At 46.4% G+C, this 20,192-nt stretch overlaps 1 protein-coding gene across 4 annotated transcripts in view; it reads left to right on the forward strand.

Annotated features, from left to right (window-relative positions):
* PLS3 (plastin 3) overlaps positions 1-18,853 on the forward strand; it is a 66,110-nt gene extending 47,257 nt beyond the window's left edge. For all 4 annotated transcript variants that reach the window (XM_083721030.1, XM_083721032.1, XM_083721031.1 and 1 more), the window contains 12 exons: positions 1,187-1,319; positions 5,585-5,666; positions 7,338-7,503; positions 8,577-8,719; positions 9,741-9,836; positions 10,354-10,549; positions 11,041-11,119; positions 11,828-11,942; positions 12,778-12,911; positions 13,491-13,614; positions 15,445-15,569; positions 16,729-18,853. In XM_083721030.1, coding sequence (XP_083577156.1) covers positions 1,187-1,319; positions 5,585-5,666; positions 7,338-7,503; positions 8,577-8,719; positions 9,741-9,836; positions 10,354-10,549; positions 11,041-11,119; positions 11,828-11,942; positions 12,778-12,911; positions 13,491-13,614; positions 15,445-15,569; positions 16,729-16,861 — 1,526 coding nt within the window. In that variant the 3' untranslated portion in view covers positions 16,862-18,853. The remainder of the gene's footprint in view (positions 1-1,186; positions 1,320-5,584; positions 5,667-7,337; positions 7,504-8,576; positions 8,720-9,740; positions 9,837-10,353; positions 10,550-11,040; positions 11,120-11,827; positions 11,943-12,777; positions 12,912-13,490; positions 13,615-15,444; positions 15,570-16,728) is intronic.
* The last annotated feature ends 1,339 nt before the right edge of the window (positions 18,854-20,192 follow it).

Below are 20,192 nucleotides of genomic sequence, written 5' to 3' on the forward strand. Positions count from 1 at the left end.
ACAAAAAAAATCTTGCATCCCCCCCGCGGGGTTCTTTCGCTTTTTCTGCCCTTTTCTTAAGCCGCTAAGCCGCTTATCAGCTGTTCCGCTGATAAGCCGCTTAACAGCTGATCGCTGGAAGCCACTTGACAGATGTAGCGCTAATCTGCTAAGCTGTCAATGGGCTTGCTTCGCAAGACGAAAAAACCGCTAGACGAAGAGAATCGCGGAACGAATTCTTTTCGTCTAGCGAGGCACCACTCTATAACCAATGTGGTGCCCTGTAGCTCCTATTCTTCTGACCCTTGGCCATGCTGGCTGGGACGGATGGGAGTTGGAGTCCAACAACACCTGGAGGCCACCAGGTTCCCCAGCTTTGCCATAAGCTATTACTGGAATGCACTCCCTGTTGGGTGTGAGATTCCAAGGAGGCCTTGTGGAGCCAGGGATCTCACTTGGCCCTCTTCACCCAGTCATGCTCTCTCGGCCTAACCCAGCTTGCCTCCCTGTGTTTTTGTGAGGATGAAAGAGAGAGCCATCCCATCAGTGATCTGTGGTAGAAACGTGAAGGCTAAATAAATAAACAGACAGTGGAACAGATCAAAACTCAAGAATTCAGTTTGCAGTCATGGTTCCCAAAGTGATTGGTAGCACTCCCTGGTGGGCAGTAAGATCACCTGGAGGTGTACTATGGGGGATTTGACCCCAGATGCCACTGGATCAAAGTTCAGTTTCATGGAATTAATTAAATGAATCAATTTAATTGTATTCCAAGTCAATGTACAATTAAGCATTACTGTTTTGAATTTATCTCCACGGCCTTAGTGGGTCTTGGAAGCTGCTTTGTGAATAATTCTTTATCAAAGATAGGGTGCATTGGGGAGGAGTTTTATCTGAACAGTTCAGATGGTCTCTGCGTATGTGACACAGTTAAAAGTTGTGCAGATTTGTGGGAGGCCTATAGTTAATTGCTTGAGCCCCAGGTGTTGTTTGGTATTTCATTGTGGATCACTCAAACACCAAAGCCATGAACTTCCTATGGGTCAGCCCCCACCTTCTGCAGTATCTAAAGTGATTAGATGTGGGTGGGGGGGAGCCTGTCCCAGGGTTTTCTGGTGCCTGATGAGGCTCTGAGTCCTCTTGTTTTGCTTGCCACCTGTGTGAGCCCTAAACATACAATGAACTTGACAGTCTCCTTCTTCTTCAGAGGAAGAAAAATATGCCTTTGTGAACTGGATAAACAAGGCTTTGGAAAATGACCCGGACTGTAAGCATGTCATTCCAATGAACCCAAATACAGACGATCTCTTCAAAGCTGTTGCAGATGGGATTGTGCTGTGGTGAGTTTTTTCTTTGGAGGGCTTTTGCTCTCTGGAATTATGGATGCAATTAGAAAGGTGCAGAAAGGGGAAAATTGTAATCTCCAGTTAAGTGACATTCCTATATTAGCTTTCCTGTTGATGTTTTAGATTGTCACACTTCACATGGGTTCATTTGATATCACACTTACCTCCAATAATTTTATTTTACTTTTAGTCTTTAGTCTTTATTCCATTATGTTTTCAGAGAGCTCAGGGTGATGTACATATTATTAACCATTCGTTTAAAGGATTTTTTTATCCCACTCTTCAGTCAAAAAACTCCCCCAGAGCAGCTTATCAATTGCAACTTTAAATAGCAAAATGAACCAAAAAAATCAGTCTGTATAATTTAATGGCACAAAAGGAAAGTGAATTTGGAGGGTGATGGAAATAAGGAAACTCGGGTACAAGTTCCATACCAGCTGGGATGGAAAAGCTCAAGGAGAGGTCAGTGTTCAGAGAGGTCAAGGAGAGGTCAGTTTTCCAGTGGAAGTGTGGACTCTCACATACTAAAGCACACATGATTTTATTCTTTAAAAAAGGAGGTTAGGCTGAGAAAGACTGATTGACACAGCTAATTGGGGATTTGAACCTGAGTCTCCCACATCTACATCTGCAGCACTGACTGCTCCCTATTGACTTAGCATAGAGCACCAGTGGCAATGTTGAAACCAGCTCTTGTAACTCTGTATGTTAGCTCTTCCCTCCTGTCTAAAGTTCACAGTGTATGGTTTAGGTTGTCCTGTTGGGTATTTTGTATGTGCTATAGAAGTTCAGCCAAGTGGCTAAGCTCACCACAGGAAGAAAAAAACTGTGTAGCAGAGATTGCTTTTACTTGGCCTACACAAACACATGCACAAAATATGCACATACTATTTAAAGCTGCTACAGTAAATTTTCTCTTTCTGAGCCCAGAGGGGTTCTTTGCTTGCCAATTCCTTGCAGAGTCCACAAGGCAAATGCAAAATCTAGTTGCTAACAAAGTTCTGCAACTTCCAGAGTTCTCAGAGTCCTGAAGTTCTGAGTCTAGAGGTCTTGCATGTTGCTCGTCGTCTGTCAGACGAACCCTTTAGAACGTCTTCCACATTTTCACAGGCTTGTTCCAACAATCTCCACATTTCCCATAGATTCTCCTGCACGCCCCAGCACTGCAGCTTGAGCCCTTTTCTGCCCTGTGCCTAGTGATAGTTGGCCCAGCAACAGAGACATGACAGTCACAAGATGCCTCAGCTGCACATGGGCAAAATAACATTTCTGCCAACTCATGGAGAGCAAACCCCATGGTTTTTTTCCAGTTTCCTTAACGCTTTCCTTATTCCCGGATTAAAAGTACATGATTTAAGCCTTAAGTATATGGCTTTGGTCCTGTCCACCCGAAAGATCCTTTCTTCGTATCCACGAACCTACGTGGATGCCAAGATCCTTTGTTGATCACCCTCTCTTCATCCCATCAACTTCAGAGTAGCAGTTTATTCATTATTTCTTCATTACATTTGTACCTTACCTTTCCTCCAAAGAGCCCAAGTGGCGTACCTAGTTCTCCCTGCTCTTCTTTTCATCTACACAACAGCCCTGTGAGGTAGGTTAGTCTGAGAGGCAGGGACTGGCCTAAGGTCACCCAGGGAACTTCATGTCTGAATAGGGTCTCCCACATCTTATAGAATCATAGAATCATAGAGTTGGAAGAGACCACAAGGGCCATTGAGTCCAACGCCCTGCCAAGCAGGAAACACCATCAGAGCACTCCTGACATATGGTTGTCAAGCCTCTGCTTAAAGACCTCCAAAGAAGGAGACTCCACCACACTCCTTGGCAGCAAATTCCACTGTCGAACAGCTCTTACTGTTAGGAAGTTCTTCCTAATGCTTAGGTGGAATCTTCTTTCTTGTAGTTTGGATCCATTGCTCCGTGTCCGCTTCTCTGGAGCAGCAGAAAACAACCTTTCTCCCTCTTCTATGTGACATCCTTTTATATATTTGAACATGGCTATCATATCACCCCTTAACCTCCTCTTCTCCAGGCTAAACATGCCCAGCTCCCTTAGCTTCCAGGCCTTTGACCATTTTGGTTGCCCTCCTCTGGACACGTTCCAGTTTGTCAGTGTCCTTCTTGAACTGTGGTGCCCAGAACTGGACACAGTACTCCAGGTGAGGTCTGACCAGAGCAGAATACAGTGGCACTATTACTTCCCTTGATCTAGATGCTATACTCCTATTGATGCAGCCCAGAATTGCATTGGCTTTTTTAGCTGCCGCGTCACACTGTTGGCTCATGTCAAGTTTGTGGTCAACCAAGACTCCTAGATCCTTTTCACATGTACTGCTCTCAAGCCAGGTGTCACCCATCTTGTATTTGTGCCTCTCATTTTTTTTGCCCAAGTGCAATACTTTACATTTCTCCCTGTTAAAATTCATCTTGTTTGTTTTGGCCCAGTTCTCTAATCTGTCAAGGTCGTTTTGAAGTGTGATCCTGTCCTCTGGGGTGTTAGCCACCCCTCCCAGTTTGGTGTCATCTGCAAATTTGATCAGGATGCCCTTGAGTCCATCATCCAAGTCGTTGATAAAGATGTGGAATAAGATCGGGCCCAAGACAGAACCCTGTGGCACCCCACTAATCACTCTTCTCCAGGATGAAGAGGAACCATTGATGAGCACCCTTTGGGTTTGGTCAGTCAGCCAGTTACAAATCCACTCAGTGGTAGCATAGTCAAGTCCGCATTTTACCAGCTTCTTTACAAGAATATCATGGGGCACCTTGTCAAATGCCTTGCTGAAATCAAGGTAGGCTACATCCACTGCGTTCCCTTCATTTACCAGGCTTGTAATTCTGTCAAAAAATGAGATCAGGTTAGTCTGACATGACTTATTTTTCAGAAATCCATGCTGACTATTGGTGATCACAGCATTCCTTTCTAGGTGCTCACAGACTGTTTGCTTAAACAGTCCCGCTGGTGGTGATGTGAGAGAGCCATTTGTGTGGTCTCTGCCATATTGTGGAATTCCCTCCCAAGATAGGCCAGCCTGGCTCCCTCCTTGGTAGTCTTCCTCTGGCAGCCTATATGACCTTCCTATTCAAACAGACCTTTTGAAATGGAAGCGCAGACTATTCTGATCTCTGGGATGCTGTCAGGGCAAACTGCATTTTAATCGCTGGTTCTGAATTCACCCTGTTGAGGTTTTTTTAAAAAAAAAAATTGGGTTTTGTTTGTTTTATAACTTAGTATTTATAAAGTCGTTTAACAATTGTTGGAAGCTGCCTTGAATTCCAACTTAGGAGAAAGGCAGGATATAAATACTGATACTAATTCTAATACTGTATTCCCCTCTGTCCAGCCTCTACCTGCAGCCATCAATGGGAAGCACAAGAAAGAAGCCAGCATTTTAAATTCCAGGCTTCTCTCTCATTCATTTCACAGGCCTCATACAAGCGATTTTGACAAGCCACCTGTCAGTCATGTGGCATCATCAGGATGTGTGGCTGCTGCTGGTGTGGCCCCATCCACCTTCCCAGTTTGGTTTGCAAGGCCAGTCCTGGTAAGAATCCAGGACATGGAACAAAAAAGTCTCTGCACCCCTGCTTTTAAGGGTAACTTTGCTAAAAATAATTTAGATCACAGGAGGGGAAAACTTTTTTTAAAGTTCACATATATTAATGAAGAATTCATTTTTTAAAATTCCTTGCTTCTTTGAGCAACATTGCAGTAATATAGCACTAATATTATTTAGAGGAGTTATTCTGCAAACGCCGTTTAATCATGCCCTGCACCCTTTCACTGAATCCCCCCCCCCTCCTCTCACATGAGTGCATAAAGGTAAAGGTAAAGGTACCCCTGCCCGTAGGGGCCAGTCTTGCCAGACTCTGGCAAGACTCTGTGCACCCATCTCACTCAAGAGGCCAGGGGCCAGCGCTGTCCGGAGACACTTCCGGGTCACGTGGCCAGCGTGACATCGCTGCTCTGGCGAGCCAGAGCTGCACACGGAAACGCCGTTTACCTTCCCGCTAGAAAGCGGTCCCTATTTATCTACTTGCACCCGAGGGTGCTTTCGAACTGCTAGGTTGGCAGGCGCTGGGACTGAGCAGCGGGAGCGCACCCTGCCGCAGGGATTCGAACCGCTGACCTTTCGATCGGCAAGCCCTAGGCGCTGAGGCATTTACCCACAGCGCCACCCGCGTCCCGCACATGAGTGCATAGACCCTGACTAATCTCAGTTTGAATCTTGTTCTCCCCTGCTTTTTTCCACCAGTAAAATGATCAACCTTTCTGTTCCTGACACAATTGATGAAAGAGCGATCAACAAGAAAAAGCTAACACCATTCATAATTCAGGTAGGGAATCCTCCTCCAACTGGTTTCCTCCCCCCCCCCCCCACTTCCCCAGTGGGTTAAAATAATGCTGGAGTTGTTCATTGACCCAAGGGGGATGAGGGTTTTTTTGCTTTTAGTTATTGAAGGGGCCTCTTCTTCTATGCTTTTGCTTTATATCAAAAGGTAAGAAGGTAAAGGGATCCCTGACCATTAAGTCCAGTCACGGATGACTCTGGCGTTGCGGAGTTCATCTCTCTTTATTGGCCGAGGGAGCTGGCGTACAGCTTTTGGGTCATGTGGCCAGCATGACTGAGCCGCTTCTGGCAAACCAGAGCAGTGCACGGAAACGCCGTTTACCTTCCCGCCAGAGCGGTACCTATTTATGTACTTGCACTTTGACGTGCTTTCAAACTGCTAGGTTCGAAGTAAAAAGGTAAAGGTAAAGGTACCCCTGCCCGTACGGGCCAGTCTTGACAGACTCTGGGGTTGTGCGCCCATCTCACTTAAGAGGCCAGGGGCCAGCGCTGTCCGGAGACACTTCCGGGTCACGTGGCCAGCGTGACATCGCTGCTCTGGCGAGCCAGAGCCGCACACGGAAACGCCGTTTACCTTCCCGCTGGTAAGCGGTCCCTATTTATCTACTTGCACCCGGAGGTGCTTTCGAACTGCTAGGTTGGCAGGCGCTGGGACCGAGCAGCGGGAGCGCACCCCGCCGCAGGGATTCGAACCGCCGACCTTTCGATCGGCAAGTCCTAGGCGCTGAGGCTTTAACCCACAGCGCCACCTGCGTCCCTAGGTTCGAAGTAGCTGCCTGTAAATATTAATATAGGTTAAAGAACAGATGAAAAAACCACCACTGGGTTCGAAGCTTATTAAATGGAAATGCATTGTAGCAACAGCGTTTGGGGAGCAATTTTTGCTTTGAGCCCTACCCCCCCAAAAAGCCCCAACACCTGTTGGATTTGTTTCTGTTTTTCCCCTATCAGGGCCCCAAAGCCTAATTCAACAGGCAGAAAAAAGCTTTAACTGTAGTATTTAATGTTGCTTTCAATGAAACAACATTACATGTTAAGGAACGCTGTATAGCTCAGTGCTGGAACATCTGTTTTGCACACAGAAGTTACCCAGGTTTGGTCCCTAGCGTATTCAAGGTAAAACTCAGAAAGACTCCTCAGAGAGCTTCTGCCAGTCAGTGTAGACAACACTGAGCTAAATGGACCCAATGGCTTGACTCTGTATCAGGCAGCTTCCTGTGCTCCTGCAGTTTGCTAGCATAGGGTTCAAGATCAACCAGACAGTATTTTTAAAAACAACAACAACAATGGTCTAGCATTTTCATTTGAACCACTGCACAAATAACCCCTTTGTGGGGAAAGGCAGTGGGTAAAGGAACAGCCAGCAATTTTGGGCTTCAGTAATTTAGCTACAAGGGATGCAGGTGGCACTGTGGTTCGCCAGAAGCGGCTCAGTCCTGCTGGCCACATGACCCGGAAGCTGTACGCCGGCTCCCTCAGCCAATAAAGCGAGATGAGTGCCACAGCCCCAGAGTCATTCGTGACTGGACCTAATGGTCAGGGGTCTCTTGACTAATTTAGATACAGTGCACCTGACCACCCATGGAGGGGACAGCTCTAGGCAAGGGATAACGGTATGAAAGGGATCCCTTCTGACTTGAGCCTCTTCTGTCTTCAGGAAAACCTGAACTTGGCCTTGAACTCGGCCTCTGCCATTGGGTGTCATGTGGTCAACATTGGAGCAGAAGATTTGAGGGAAGGGAAACCACATCTGGTTCTAGGGCTTCTGTGGCAGATCATCAAGATTGGCTTGTTTGCAGACATAGAACTCAGCAGAAATGAAGGTAAGCCAAAGGCTGCCCTCTCTTCCCATCCGGATGACGGACTAAGAACTACCCAGCAAAAGTCACTGCTGGACCCAGCCACCCTCTTATTTTCCTTTGAGCAGGCCAGTGTTTTGCATTTCGTTGTCATCACTGCTGCTGCTGTTTTGGAAAGAGGCTGGCCCCTATTTGTGGGAGTGAGCAAGCCAGTAAGATGCCATGGTTAGAACACTGGTGTTTTTGCCACAGTTAGGGTATCCCTAAGGTGTTTTAAGCTATCCAGGTGCAGTCCCCAAAACTTCCCAGGTGGGACTAAGAAATCCTCCTGCTTGAAACCCTGGAGGTCCTCTGTCAGCCAGTGTAGACTAGGTGTGGAGACCCTTTTACCCTCTAGATGTCGCTGAAGGACAGCTCTCATCATCCTGGGCTGTGCTTGTTGAGGCTGATGGAAGTTGTAGTTCACAGAATCATAGCATTGTAGAATTGGTAGGGACTCCAAGGGTCCTCTAGTCCAACTCCCTGCAACACAAGGATCACCACTAAAGCATTCTTTAGTGATGATGGCCATTCAACCTCTGCTTAACAATCTCCAAGAAGGAAAGTCCACAACCTCTTGAGGGAGACTGAGCTAATATAGACAGATTCTATATAAGGCAGTTCCCTATGATAAGTGGAGGGTCAAAGTTGTGTTTCCTGCAGAAAGTCCCAGATTCAGTCTATCACATATCCAGGTGGAGAACTCTGGATTCTGTAGTTGGGGACAGAAAGCATAGCTCAATAGTGCCAGAGAAGGGCCATAGCTCAGTGGCAGAGCACCTGATTTGCATGCAGCAGATCTCAGATTCCATCTCCAATGGCATCTCCATTCAAGCATCTCCCTGCTTGAAACTCTGGAGAGCCTCTGCCAGTCAGTGTAGGCAGTACTGAGCTAGATGGATCAAGGGCCTCATTCAGTATTAAGACAACTTACTTCCTCCCTTAACCAAATGTGATTATGCCCCTCTTAAATAGCTTCGTTTGGGAGGAACGAAATGCAAACCTAGCCTCTCCCAATGGTGCTCTCCAACATCCATGACCCCGTCCTTTTGTTTCAGCCTTGGCTGCCTTGCTCCGAGATGGGGAGACTTTGGAAGACCTGATGAAGTTGTCTCCAGAGGAGCTGCTCTTGAGGTGGGCCAACTTCCACCTGGAAAATGCTGGGTGGCACAAGATCAACAACTTCAGCTCAGAGATCAAGGTATCTGTGGGGCTGGAGACAGTGGGGTGCCTTGTCTAAGCAATAAAGAAATGGGCTACAACTGATGTTCTGACTGCCTTGCAATGATCCCACCTTAAACATCTGGCTACAGGCATAGTTCTCGCTTTGTACAGAGAACGCAAACAGTGGGGGAGAATTTCACGCCCATCTCTTCCGGGTTGAGGGGTTTTGCCGAGGCTGCCTGGTCTGAGGGCCCTTGAAATCATGTTAACTTTTCAACTAGGGAGGAGCATACCTGTGACGCTCTAGCTTTTATGGGGCTCTCGCCTTCCCTAACCAACATGGCCAATGGCCAATGGCCAAACGGCCTTCTGTGTGCTGTTCATGAGGCAGAAACAATGGCAAGATTTAAACATTGCCTAAAGACCCATCTATTGAAGCAGGCATTCCCAGACTCAACAGATGCATTTATTGATATTCAACATAATATTAAACCAGTAGCTTCTCTGCTTTTACCAATGTATTTCTTTGTAATTTTGGTTTTAAATGTTCATACATATTTATTTTTATTTTTAAAAACCACCTTACTGTGCTTTATGTAAGCCACTTGAGGATTTTGCACATTAAGTGGTATATAAATATTACTGAGGGTGAGGATAATGAATTATTCCTACAGATCTTGCTGTAGCTTTGGGAGTGGGAGGCACCCCCTCCCAAAAAGCTGGATTATCTACTGGGGAATATTCCCTGGTTTTTGGAATTGAAACTATTTTCCACTGGTTCCCATCTAACCACCTTACTTCTCTTCTCTCTTTCTCTCATGCTTCCTGGATTTCTGCTGTCCTTCTTTCGCTCTCTTGCCTTCCTTTCTCTCCCCCTCCCCTTGCTTTTATTTTTGCAAGCTCACTGACTTCAGTAACTCTGTTAAGGTATCAAAGCAATGTGTACCTCCTCAGTGTTTTAACTAATTTAATGGTGCCCGGTCTTGTATGTGTCTTCTGCCTTGCAGTAGGCAAACCAATGGCTGACTCTCTTCTTCCTCGTTTTTGGTCTGCTCCAGGACTCCAGAGCATACTACCATCTCCTCAACCAAATTGCACCCAAGGGACAGAAGGAAGGGGAGCCGCAAATTGACATCAACATGTCTGGCTTCAGTGTAAGTCATCCCCATTCTTGGGCTGCTACAAATCTCTTTAGCATCGGGACATTATAGTTGCCTGGCTTTTGGTTAATTTAAAACACCAGATGCTGTTGAAAGAAAGTGGCACCTTCCCACTGAATTTTGCATGGGCAGCCCCATGTAGAACCCGGGTCTTCTCCATGCATAGCAGTTGCTTTATAGCCCTTCCCCTACCATACAAAGCTGCCTTCTACTGATTCAGACTGTTGGTCCATCTGGCTCACTATTGCCTACACTGACTTGCAGTCTCCAGAGTTTTAGGCTTTGCAGCACTACTTGGAGATGCTGGGGACTGAACCTTCATGCAAGGCAAGTGTCCTAACACTGAGCTGTGGACCTCCCCACCCCAGCTTGTTTTGTTGGTGGTGGGTGGTGAAGAGGGCGAGCCCTGAACATGTGGGATTGGGCAATTGGTCTGCTAATCACCACTGCCCTGTGATGCGGTTGAAGAAGGTCCTCTTGATAGTTCATGGTGCTATCCCTGCTTTTCCAGGAGAAAGACGACTTGAAGAGGGCTGAGTGCATGCTTCAGCAGGCAGATAGACTGGGCTGCCGGCAGTTTGTCACCCCAGCGGACGTTGTAAGTGGCAACCCCAAACTGAACTTGGCTTTCGTGGCCAACTTGTTCAACAAGTACCCAGCACTCACCAAGCCTGAAAACCAGGACATTGACTGGACACTGCTGGAAGGTAAGGAAGGGCTGCATTTCCTCTCCAGGGTTCTTGTTGGAGGGACGAGGAAAGTCAGTCTCTCTCTCTCTCTCTCTCTCTCTCTCTCTCTCTCTCTCTCTCCCTCTCTCTCCCTCCCTCTCTCTCTCTCTGTGTGTGTGTGTTAGAGAGGTGGACAGCTGCAGGTGCTTTTCTCTCTCCTGCACATGCACATTTTCTTATGTTCAAAAGTTATGCAGGGGGCAACTGGGAAGAAGACATTTCCTGGAGACTCACATGGTGTGTTCACAACTCTCTCTCTCAGAAACCATGCTGCCCTGTTCTGCCCAAGCTTTGCAGATTTTTAAGGATTAAATGGATTTTTTCTCGTATACTTGGATAACTTTAATTTTCGCTGTGGTTGCATTAAAGGTTTTCTGATATTTAACTTTTTAAGCTGCCTTCAGTGTTGTTGTTGTTTTGTAAAAGGGGCACCTAATTTCCTGTCTGTCTCCCCCCGCCCCTTAACTTAGGTGAGACCCGAGAAGAAAGAACATTTCGCAACTGGATGAACTCTCTTGGCGTGAACCCCCATGTGAACCATCTCTATGGGTAAGTAGCAGGCTCACTGCCTGCCTTGTTTGGAGCAATCGGTTTCTGATGCATAGAAGGGGAGCGCCCATTGTCCCTGACCATTGGGCTTGCTGGCTGGTGGTGATGAAGTCCTTCTGCATCTGGGGAGCCACAGAGGGTTTTCATCCCTGCTGGAACCTACAGGTGACTCTACACATGTGGGGGTTATGTTCTGGGGCCCTGTGCATGAAATCGTGTAAAATGGGGAGCACCCTCTAAATGCCCTTTCAACGCCCTCTCTGCCACTTCCTCTTCAATCCTTACCAAAAATACTGTATCCAAAAATATCCACAACTAGAATTGAAGCTCTAGGGAGAAAGCCGCTGCTGCTGTGCTGCCCCACACACCGGTTGTTAGGTGGGGAGGTCGAGCAGTATAAACAAAGCCTCAGTGCCTCCAGTCTCTTCGGGGCTTCCTCCTTCCTCACATGTCCTTTTTGCGCTCTGGGGAGGGTCTCTTCATGAGCCACGAAGACTCCAGCTCTCGCCCACCTTTTCTGGGTTTGAATTGAGCTATTTAATTATTTCCTGGCACTGCGTGTATGCCCAGTTGTGTGTGAGTCGAATGCATGTAACTCCGGCAGGGGTTGTGTCTGTATTTTAAATATTGAGCTGGTTTTGCTTTAAAAAGAAAATGTCCCATGTGGCAAAAACACATCAACTATTAATTGATGCTCTCTGTTTCCAGTGATCTGCAGGACGCATTGGTCATCTTGCAGCTCTATGAAAAGATAAAAGTTCCTGTTGACTGGAGTAAGGTCAACAAGCCCCCATACCCAAAGCTTGGAGCAAACATGAAAAAGGTAATGATGCCTGCTGGAGGCGCTGCTGCTTAGAAACGGTTTTGTACAAATTCAGGGTTCAGATTCAGTTCACATCACAGACGGACAGAGCCTGCTGCCTCCCCCACCTCCCCAGCTTGCATAATTGTGTTCTACAGCACACAGAACACCTGGCAGCTGTGCCTGGCAGGAGTGGAGCAAGCATCACAACAAAGATTCTTCCCAGGAAGGTTTGCCCATAATTGCTGTTTCCATGGAGGAAGGGAAGGGAAGGGCTGTAACTCAGCAGAAGAGCACCTGCTTTTTCAGTGGTGGTTCCCCAATTTGTGGAATGCCTTCGCTAGTGAGGCGCACCTGTCTCCATTATTCTTAACATTCAGGAGGAATTAAAAAACTTTCCTTCTTACTCAGGCATTTGGGAGCTGGGGAATATTGTTCCAAGTAACCCCAAGATTTTTCTATTTATTCATGGAATCTGTATCCCTCCTTTTTCTCCAAGGAGCTCAAAGTGTCAGACATTGTCCTCCTCCTCCTTGTTTTAACCCCCACAGCAACCCTGTGCAGTAGATTAGGCTGAGAGGCAGTGACTGGCCCCCAAAATCACCATGTGAGAGCTTCATGGCTGAGTGGGGATTAGAACCCTGGTCTCCCAGGTCCTAGCCTGAGATACTTAACTGCAGGTGGGACTGCACCATAGTAGGCCAGCTGGATTGCGTCAGTATAAGGCAGATCACACAATCTAACCTTCTCTCTCTCTCTCTCTCTCTCTCTCTCTCTCTCTCTCTCCCTCCCTCCCTCCCTCCCTCCCTCCCTCCCTCCCTCCCTCTCCACAATTTCCCCCTTTCCCCACGAGCAGCTGGAAAATTGCAATTATGCCGTCGACCTAGGGAAGCATCCGGCAAAGTTCTCCCTGGTTGGCATTGGCGGGCAAGACCTCAATGACTGCAACCCAACTCTCACGCTGGCTGTAGTGTGGCAGCTGATGAGAAGGTATCATTGAGCTTTAGTTTTTGACGTGTGCAAATGCTTCCTTGTAGGACGAAGGCCTTGGTGTGGGCTGCCCACAGGGCTTCCACTGTGGGCAAACGTTTCAGAAAAGGCTTGGGGCCTTTTGTGTCTGGTGTGGTTGCTTTTGCTGTTGTTAACCCAGCTTCTGCTCTCACACGGAAAAACAAAGAAGGTCCACTGGTGCAGCTTCTTTCTTCCCCCCCCCCTTTTTTTAAAGAAAAAGGGAAATAAAAAATTGTTTGCTTATTCATGTGGAAAATTAGGGTCTGGAAATAATTTGAAGCCCCAGCTATAAGGGAATGACTATGGAAATGTCTTGAATTAGGAAAAATTGACAAATCAAGAGTTGACAACCCCACAGCATATTGAGGACCCCCCCCCTCCTGATTTAGCCCAAGGCCTGCAACTCTTGTCCCTAGTTATCCTAGGAAGACTTCTGAGAAGTTTTTTCTTGCTCATTAGCCACCTTTTCACTGCTAAACCCCAAGCAGGTTATTTTATTTGGAAGTTCTCCTCTGTCTTTTGTGATGAACAATGATATCTCCCTTTTCCTGCTCCTAGATATACTCTGAACGTCCTAGAGGATCTTGGAGATGGTCAGAAGGCAAATGATGACATTATCGTAAGCTGGGTAAACAAGACCTTGGCAGAAGCTGGGAAATCGAGCTCTATCCAGAGCTTTAAGGTGCAAAGCATTCCTCTCTCTTTCTTTTAAAATGGGTATTGGATTTCTTGCCTTTATTCTAGCATAAATATTCCTGAAATGGTGCAGCCTGGTATTTTTAGGTGGGTGTGTCTGTAGCCACATTCTGGGCCTGAGGCCATCCTGACAGGGAAAAACAGGAAGCTTCTCTTGTGGAATAATTTTCCCCATGCAGACACCTCTCTGACAGTGAGCAGTTTGCTAGCTTCTTCTAAATCTTCCATCATCCACAAATAACTTAGGCCTTGTTCTAACTGATGTCTGTGAGACTTCAGGCTGTCATTAGTATCTGGGTGTGAGCTGCTGCCGTGAGTTCTTGTTCCTCCATTTAAACATCTCCCTGCTTGTAGATAAGGAGGCTACACTCAAACTATCCTCTGTGACAAGCTACTGCTCTTTATTTATTTATGGAGGTGCAGTCCACCAATTGAGTGGCCACCATCTGTAGTCTGGTTCACTGGTTCATAGTTCTGCACGGTTCTCAATGCTACAGAGCTGCACTAGTGCTGATCCTAACTCAGGGTAAACTGATTGAAATTAATGGGCGTGGCTAACCGAGATGGTTTAATTTCACTGGAACTGCACTTGAGTGAGTAGCTGGACTTAGCTGGATGCAGCCTGTAGATACTGAATATCAGCAGGGCTTCCTTTCAGCCAGAACTCACCAAATCTCAGCTCCGGTTCCTTTCTGGTGGGTGCCATTGCCATTCTAAGAGAACAAGGGAGATATTCATGGGGAGTTCTGGTACCTCTTTTTCTAGAAAAACCACTGAATATCAGGTTGTATGGCAGATTCTTAGAGATGATTAAACACCCACAAGAGATTTTTGTAGATCTCAAGAAAGAAATATTGATTATTCCCAAGTGTAAGAGCTGCTGTTTGTTCCATTGCATTGGTTTTTCCCTTGTGTGGAGGACTCCCTGGTCCTGAATGGGGTAACTGTGCCCCTGAAGGACCAGGGGCACAGCCTCGGAGTCATTCTGGACTCACAGCTGTCCATGGAGGCACAGGTCAATTCTGTGTCCTGGCAGCTGTTTACCAGCTCCATCTGGTACGCGGGATGAGACCCTACCTGCCCACAGAGTGTCTCGCCAGAGTGGTGCATGCTCTGGTTATCTCTCGCTTGGACTACTCCAGTGCGCTCTATGTGGAGCTACCTTTGAAGGTGACCTGGAAACTACAACTAATCCAAAATGCGGCAGCTAGACTGGTGACTGGGAGCGGCCACCAAGACCACATAACATCAGTCTTGAAAGACCTACACTGGCTCCCTGTACGTTTCCGAGCACAATTCAAAGTGTTCGTGCTGACCTTTAAAGCCCTAAATGGCCTCGGTCCAGTATACCTGAAGGAGTGTCTCCACCCCCATTGTTCTGCCCGGACACTGAGGTCCAGCGCCGAGGGCCTTCTGGCGGTTCCCTCCCTGCAAGAAGCAAAGTTACAGGAAACCAGGCAGAGGGCCTTCTCAGTAGTGGCACCCGCCCTGTGGAATGCCCTCCCACCAGATGTCAAAGAGAAAAACAACTACCAGATTTTTAGAAGACATCTGAAGGCAGCCCTGTTTAGGGAAGCTTTTAATGTTTAACAGATTATTGTATTTTAATATTTTGTTGGAAGCCGCCCAGTTTGGCTGGGGAAACCCAGCCAGATGGGTGGGGTATAAATAATTTATTATTATTATTATTATTATTATTATTATTATTATTATTATTATACAATTCAACTGTGTGTGTTCTATGTATGAATTGTCTGTCACCCGCTTCCTCAAATTTTAAATTACGTTAACATACTGCCCCCCTTCTCTCATCTAGGACAAGAGTATTAGCAGCAGCTTAGCCGTTGTGGACTTAATTGATGCCATTCAACCTGGCTGTATAAATTATGATCTTGTGAAGACAGGAGATCTGTCAGAGGAAGATAAACACAGTAATGCCAAGTAAGCCTCTTTCCTTCTTCTTCAGTGTCCTATTTTTTTTAGCATTCTACCAAATGTATTCTCATTTGAAACTCTGGCTCCAGGTCTAGTGTGCAGACCTCATAGTCCAAAAACATATGCTGACCCCAGAATTTTTGCTTTCAGGATTCCACATTTAAAGCACATGACTCCCTGCAAAGAATCCTAGTTGAACTGCGGAACTCACTCCCACAGGAGGCAGTGAGGGTCGCAAACTAGGTGGCTTTAAAAAGGGGATTTGGCAAATTCACAGAGAAATTTGGAGCTGTCCGTGGCTACTAGCCGTGGTGCTCAGTCTCCCACTTGGGGGCAGCAGTGCTTCTGAATGGCAGTTGCTGGAAGCAGCAGGAGGGGAAGGGGCTCTTGCGATCGGGTCTTGTTTGTGTTCTTCCAACGGGGTACCTGGTTAGCCACTGTAAGAACAGGACGCACAACTAGAAGGGCCTCTGGCCTGATCCCGAAGGGGTCTGCTTCTGTAATTTGTTGTGGTTCCTGGGAATTGTAGCTCTGTGAAGGGGAAACTACAATTCCAAGGATTCCTAGGAGGGTGAAATCATGTGCTTTAAATGTGTGCTGGATGTGCTTTCATGTATGTTGTGGATCTGCCCATAGTTGGTAAAATGGGGAAAACTATTCTTTGACAGTCTCAGACCCCCAGGGCCAGATTTAGGTTTGATGATTTAGGTTTGATGAGGCCCTAAGCTACTGAAGGTAATGGAGCCTCTTATATGTCCAGCTGTCCTTTGTCAACAACAAATTGTCACTGTTTTTTGTGTTGAATATATGCTATATGGTAATTGATGGACCTAATAGGTATCTAAAGCCATTTGCACATAACAAATAGGAGCCTACACAACACAAAACACTGTTGCTGTATGTAGGTTTTATTTTATTCATTTTTTATCTTATATTTTGGAAATGTACATCCAGGGGTTTTTTTTGTTTAATTTTTTTGGGTGGCCCCAAGAGAGTGGGGCCCTAAGCTATAGCTTGTTTAGCTTATACGTAAATCCGGCACTGCAGACCCCACATGATTGGGTGTAGATCTCTTCCTCCTCCTCCTCCTCCTCCTCCTCCTCCTCCATTGTGGTCAAGTGGCAAAAGGGTTCAAGACACCTGACATCCCTTCATTTGCTCCTAGGTATGCCGTGTCAATGGCTAGGAGAATCGGGGCCCGTGTGTATGCTCTCCCCGAGGACCTGGTGGAGGTGAAACCCAAGATGGTAATGACAGTGTTTGCCTGCTTGATGGGCCGAGGAATGAAGAGAGTTTAAGAGTCCAAGCACCAAAACCAAAGCACCCAGACCAATCCACCCCCACCCCCACCCGTTTGTGTCTTGCAAGAGCAGCTGATTCCAGAGGGAACGGCTGCCAGCTTCTACAGCAGCAGCAGCAGCAGCAGCAGCAGCAGCAGCAACAAAAGAACTTTTGGTGTGGTTTTTGTTTTGTTTTGTTTTGTTTTTAAAGGGGAACTCTCCATTTTGTCCTGCAAAAGGCAGGAATGTGATGAGAATTCTCAGAGAAAGAGATGGGGGGAGCGTTAACCAGCCACAAGAGCTCTCTTCCCCCAGAGTTTTTTTTTTAAGAAAGGTTTGTTTTCTCAAGTGCCTGCAAGAAAGCATTTGGATATTTTTGTGGAGCAAACTGCTGGGCTGGCAGCTGAGGTTTCCATGCTTAGATGCTCCGTTCTTTAGTGGGCTGTCAGAGCTGGCTGGCATCAGTCCTTAATAGTGATGCATCTCACTCTTCTGTCTTAACAAAGGGGGGGGGGAGTCTAGTTCTTATTTTATTTCAGGTGGTCTTAGAATGTGTGACATCATTGAGTTTCCATTGAATTTTTGCTGAAGTTTCATTGAGGCAAAGTCAGTAACCAGAACTGTGTGTTACCCCAGGCCCAAAAAGAATGAAAGAAAGGATTCTACATCTTGGCTAATAAAAGGCTGCATTTTGCAGCTAGTTGTAAATTATAGAACTGGGTGAGGTTGTACACATTCTGTAATTCTGCAGCATTTTCTCAGCAACTATAGGCTGGTAGGTTTAATTTGTCCTGCATGATTTGGGCCGCAACCCTAACCCCACTTACGAGGAGGTAAGCCCCGTTGAAGTAAATAATACATTTGGGTGGGTATGGTTAGGATTGCAGTGACAGTCACAGGGAGGAGCAATGCCAGGTGCTTATTCCCTATCACTTTCACAGTGGAAATCTTAATGTGAAATGCCAGTGGTTTCTAAAATTTCAGCTAGCATGGCCTACACTTCCTCAAACATGCTCTCTGTAAAGATAAAAACTTGTTTTTTGAAAACAAAAGCCCAATTAACCTCACCCAGTTCTTTTCCCAGGGGTCCTGTGGGATGGAAATCTGCACACAGCTGGTCTCAAGGGAGGAGACAGGAAGGGGCAGGGGGGAAATGGTACTTCCAAAGACGTGTCTTCCAGCAGTATTCTCAAAACATGGTGCTGCTCTTATCTTTATTTTTCTCCTGTACAGCCTAACAATGCTTTTTATTCCTTCGCAGGCACAAGCATAGCAGGGTTCTCTCCCCCCTTTTTTTGGCTAAGTTTTCTCTTTATATATAAAACAAATTCTTTTGTTTTGAGAAGCACCACCTTCAAAGGCTACTGCATTGCCAACTGCTTCAGTAAACCAAAAGAACCAAATGAATGCCTTTTTTGTGTGTGTAATATTATCTTGGTTCAGTTTGTATTTTGCTAGAGATCTTTGTTGTACAACCCCAGAATATGTATGTGAAACATCATAAGTTTTTAAATATGCGCACGCACACGCACACACACACACACCTATCCATCTATCTATCTATATATATACAGGGCTCCCCCCCCCCCAGCCGGAACTCACTGGAACTCAGTTCTGGCCCCTCTCAGGTGGGCACCATTGCCATTATAAGAGAGCAAGGGAGGTGCTCATGATGAGTTCTGGCACCTCTTTTTCGTGTGTGTGTGTGTGTGTGTGTGTGTAGAAAAGCATGGCAGATGGGACCAGGCCAATTCCACAAACAGCAGGGACCAGTAATTGCGGAATGTGCTGAGATTTCAGAAACTATTTTTTTATATAAATAAAAAAGGGAAATGTTATCAGCAATGAGAAGGCATTCTATCCATAGGAGCAAGTGTACTCTGGCTTTGGCGAGCTGTTAGCTACCCTTCAGGTCATATTGTTATCCTGAGCTATTCAAAATGATGTAATATGGAGACAAAGCAAAAGTTGTTTAAAGTTGAAATAAAGTTGTTTAAAATACAGACCAAATCTGATTTCTGTCAGCGTGCCAGTTTCTCGCACCTCCTGGTTCAAGCCCAGTATAAGGATGTCAGAAGACCCTGCAGCTGGATGTAGGCCAGTGGCCCAGCCAGTCCAGCATCCTGTTCTCACAGTGGCCAACCAGAGATCGGTGGGAAGCCCACAGCCAGGATCCAAGCACAAGAGCAGCTCTCCCCCTGCTGCCTTTCCCAGCAGCTGGTATTCAGAAGCATGACTGCCTCTGACCATGGAGGCAGAGAATAGCCATCATGACCGGTAGCTGTTTGCAGCTTCCTCCTCCATGAATTTGCCCAATCCCATTTTACAGCCCTCTGCCTAAGTTGAGGGCCATCATTGCTTCCCAGGGGAGTAAATTCCATAATTTAACTCTGTAACACTATGTGAAGGAGCTACTGCCTTTTTTCTGCCCTAAATTCAGATTCATTGAATGCCCAGTGAAATTCAGCTTGATGCATGTAATAACCCTTTCCTGCATCACCCTAAATTAGGATGTGGGCTCCTTCATTGGAGGTGTTCACCATTCCTGTAGGAACAGCTTGCTGAACCAACTCACCCAGGAATGCACAGAGGACTGAGCAACATTCTATGTAAGAGATTCTGGGGACGGAAAACTTGCAATGCAGGTAGCTATGTTCGCTCTTCCCAGCCCAAACAGTTTGGGATTTTGATTGTGAAATATCCCGGAGGAAGGGGTTTTTAAAAATGACCCCAGTGCTCGTGTTGCAAACAAACTGGCAGCTCTCCTCATGGCTGTATTTTGGGTGCGGAATTCAGAAGCTCAATAATGTATCACTTGGTGTAATGTGTAGTTTGGCCCTGTGTCACTGGTTGCAATGAAGCCCAAATGGTGCTGCTTTGTACATTTCTTCTACATCCCTCTGGCATGCCTATCATAGATCATTCTGTACGGTTGCATTTCTTTACTACTAGCTGGAGAAGCATGCATCTTTCAAAACATACCTTGTAAATAATATGTATCCATATCTTGCAAACTTGCTGGAAATCTTAGGAAGGCTCCTAGTATGCCAAAAAGTGAAGTTATTCTCTGCAATGAAAGGACATTTTGCACTTTGGAGGGTTATCCAAGATTCTAGTCCTTATTAGATGAAACAAAATGAAAACCTTTTGGGGGCATCTATTGACAAACTCAGAACCTAGAAGAGGTCACTGTTACGTTTGCCCTGCCTGTTCTTAGGTTTTCCTTCCCCTTTCCCCAAGGATGGGAGACTGGTAGCCCTACATATGTTACCAGACTACAACTCCCTTTGCCCCAGCCAGCCTTGCCAATGTTCAGGGAATGGTGGGAGTTGTAGTCCCAGCAACATCT

This window comes from Podarcis gaigeae (assembly GCF_964106915.1).
Source record: "Podarcis gaigeae genome assembly, chromosome: Z".
Taxonomy (NCBI): Eukaryota; Metazoa; Chordata; class Lepidosauria; order Squamata; family Lacertidae; genus Podarcis; species Podarcis gaigeae.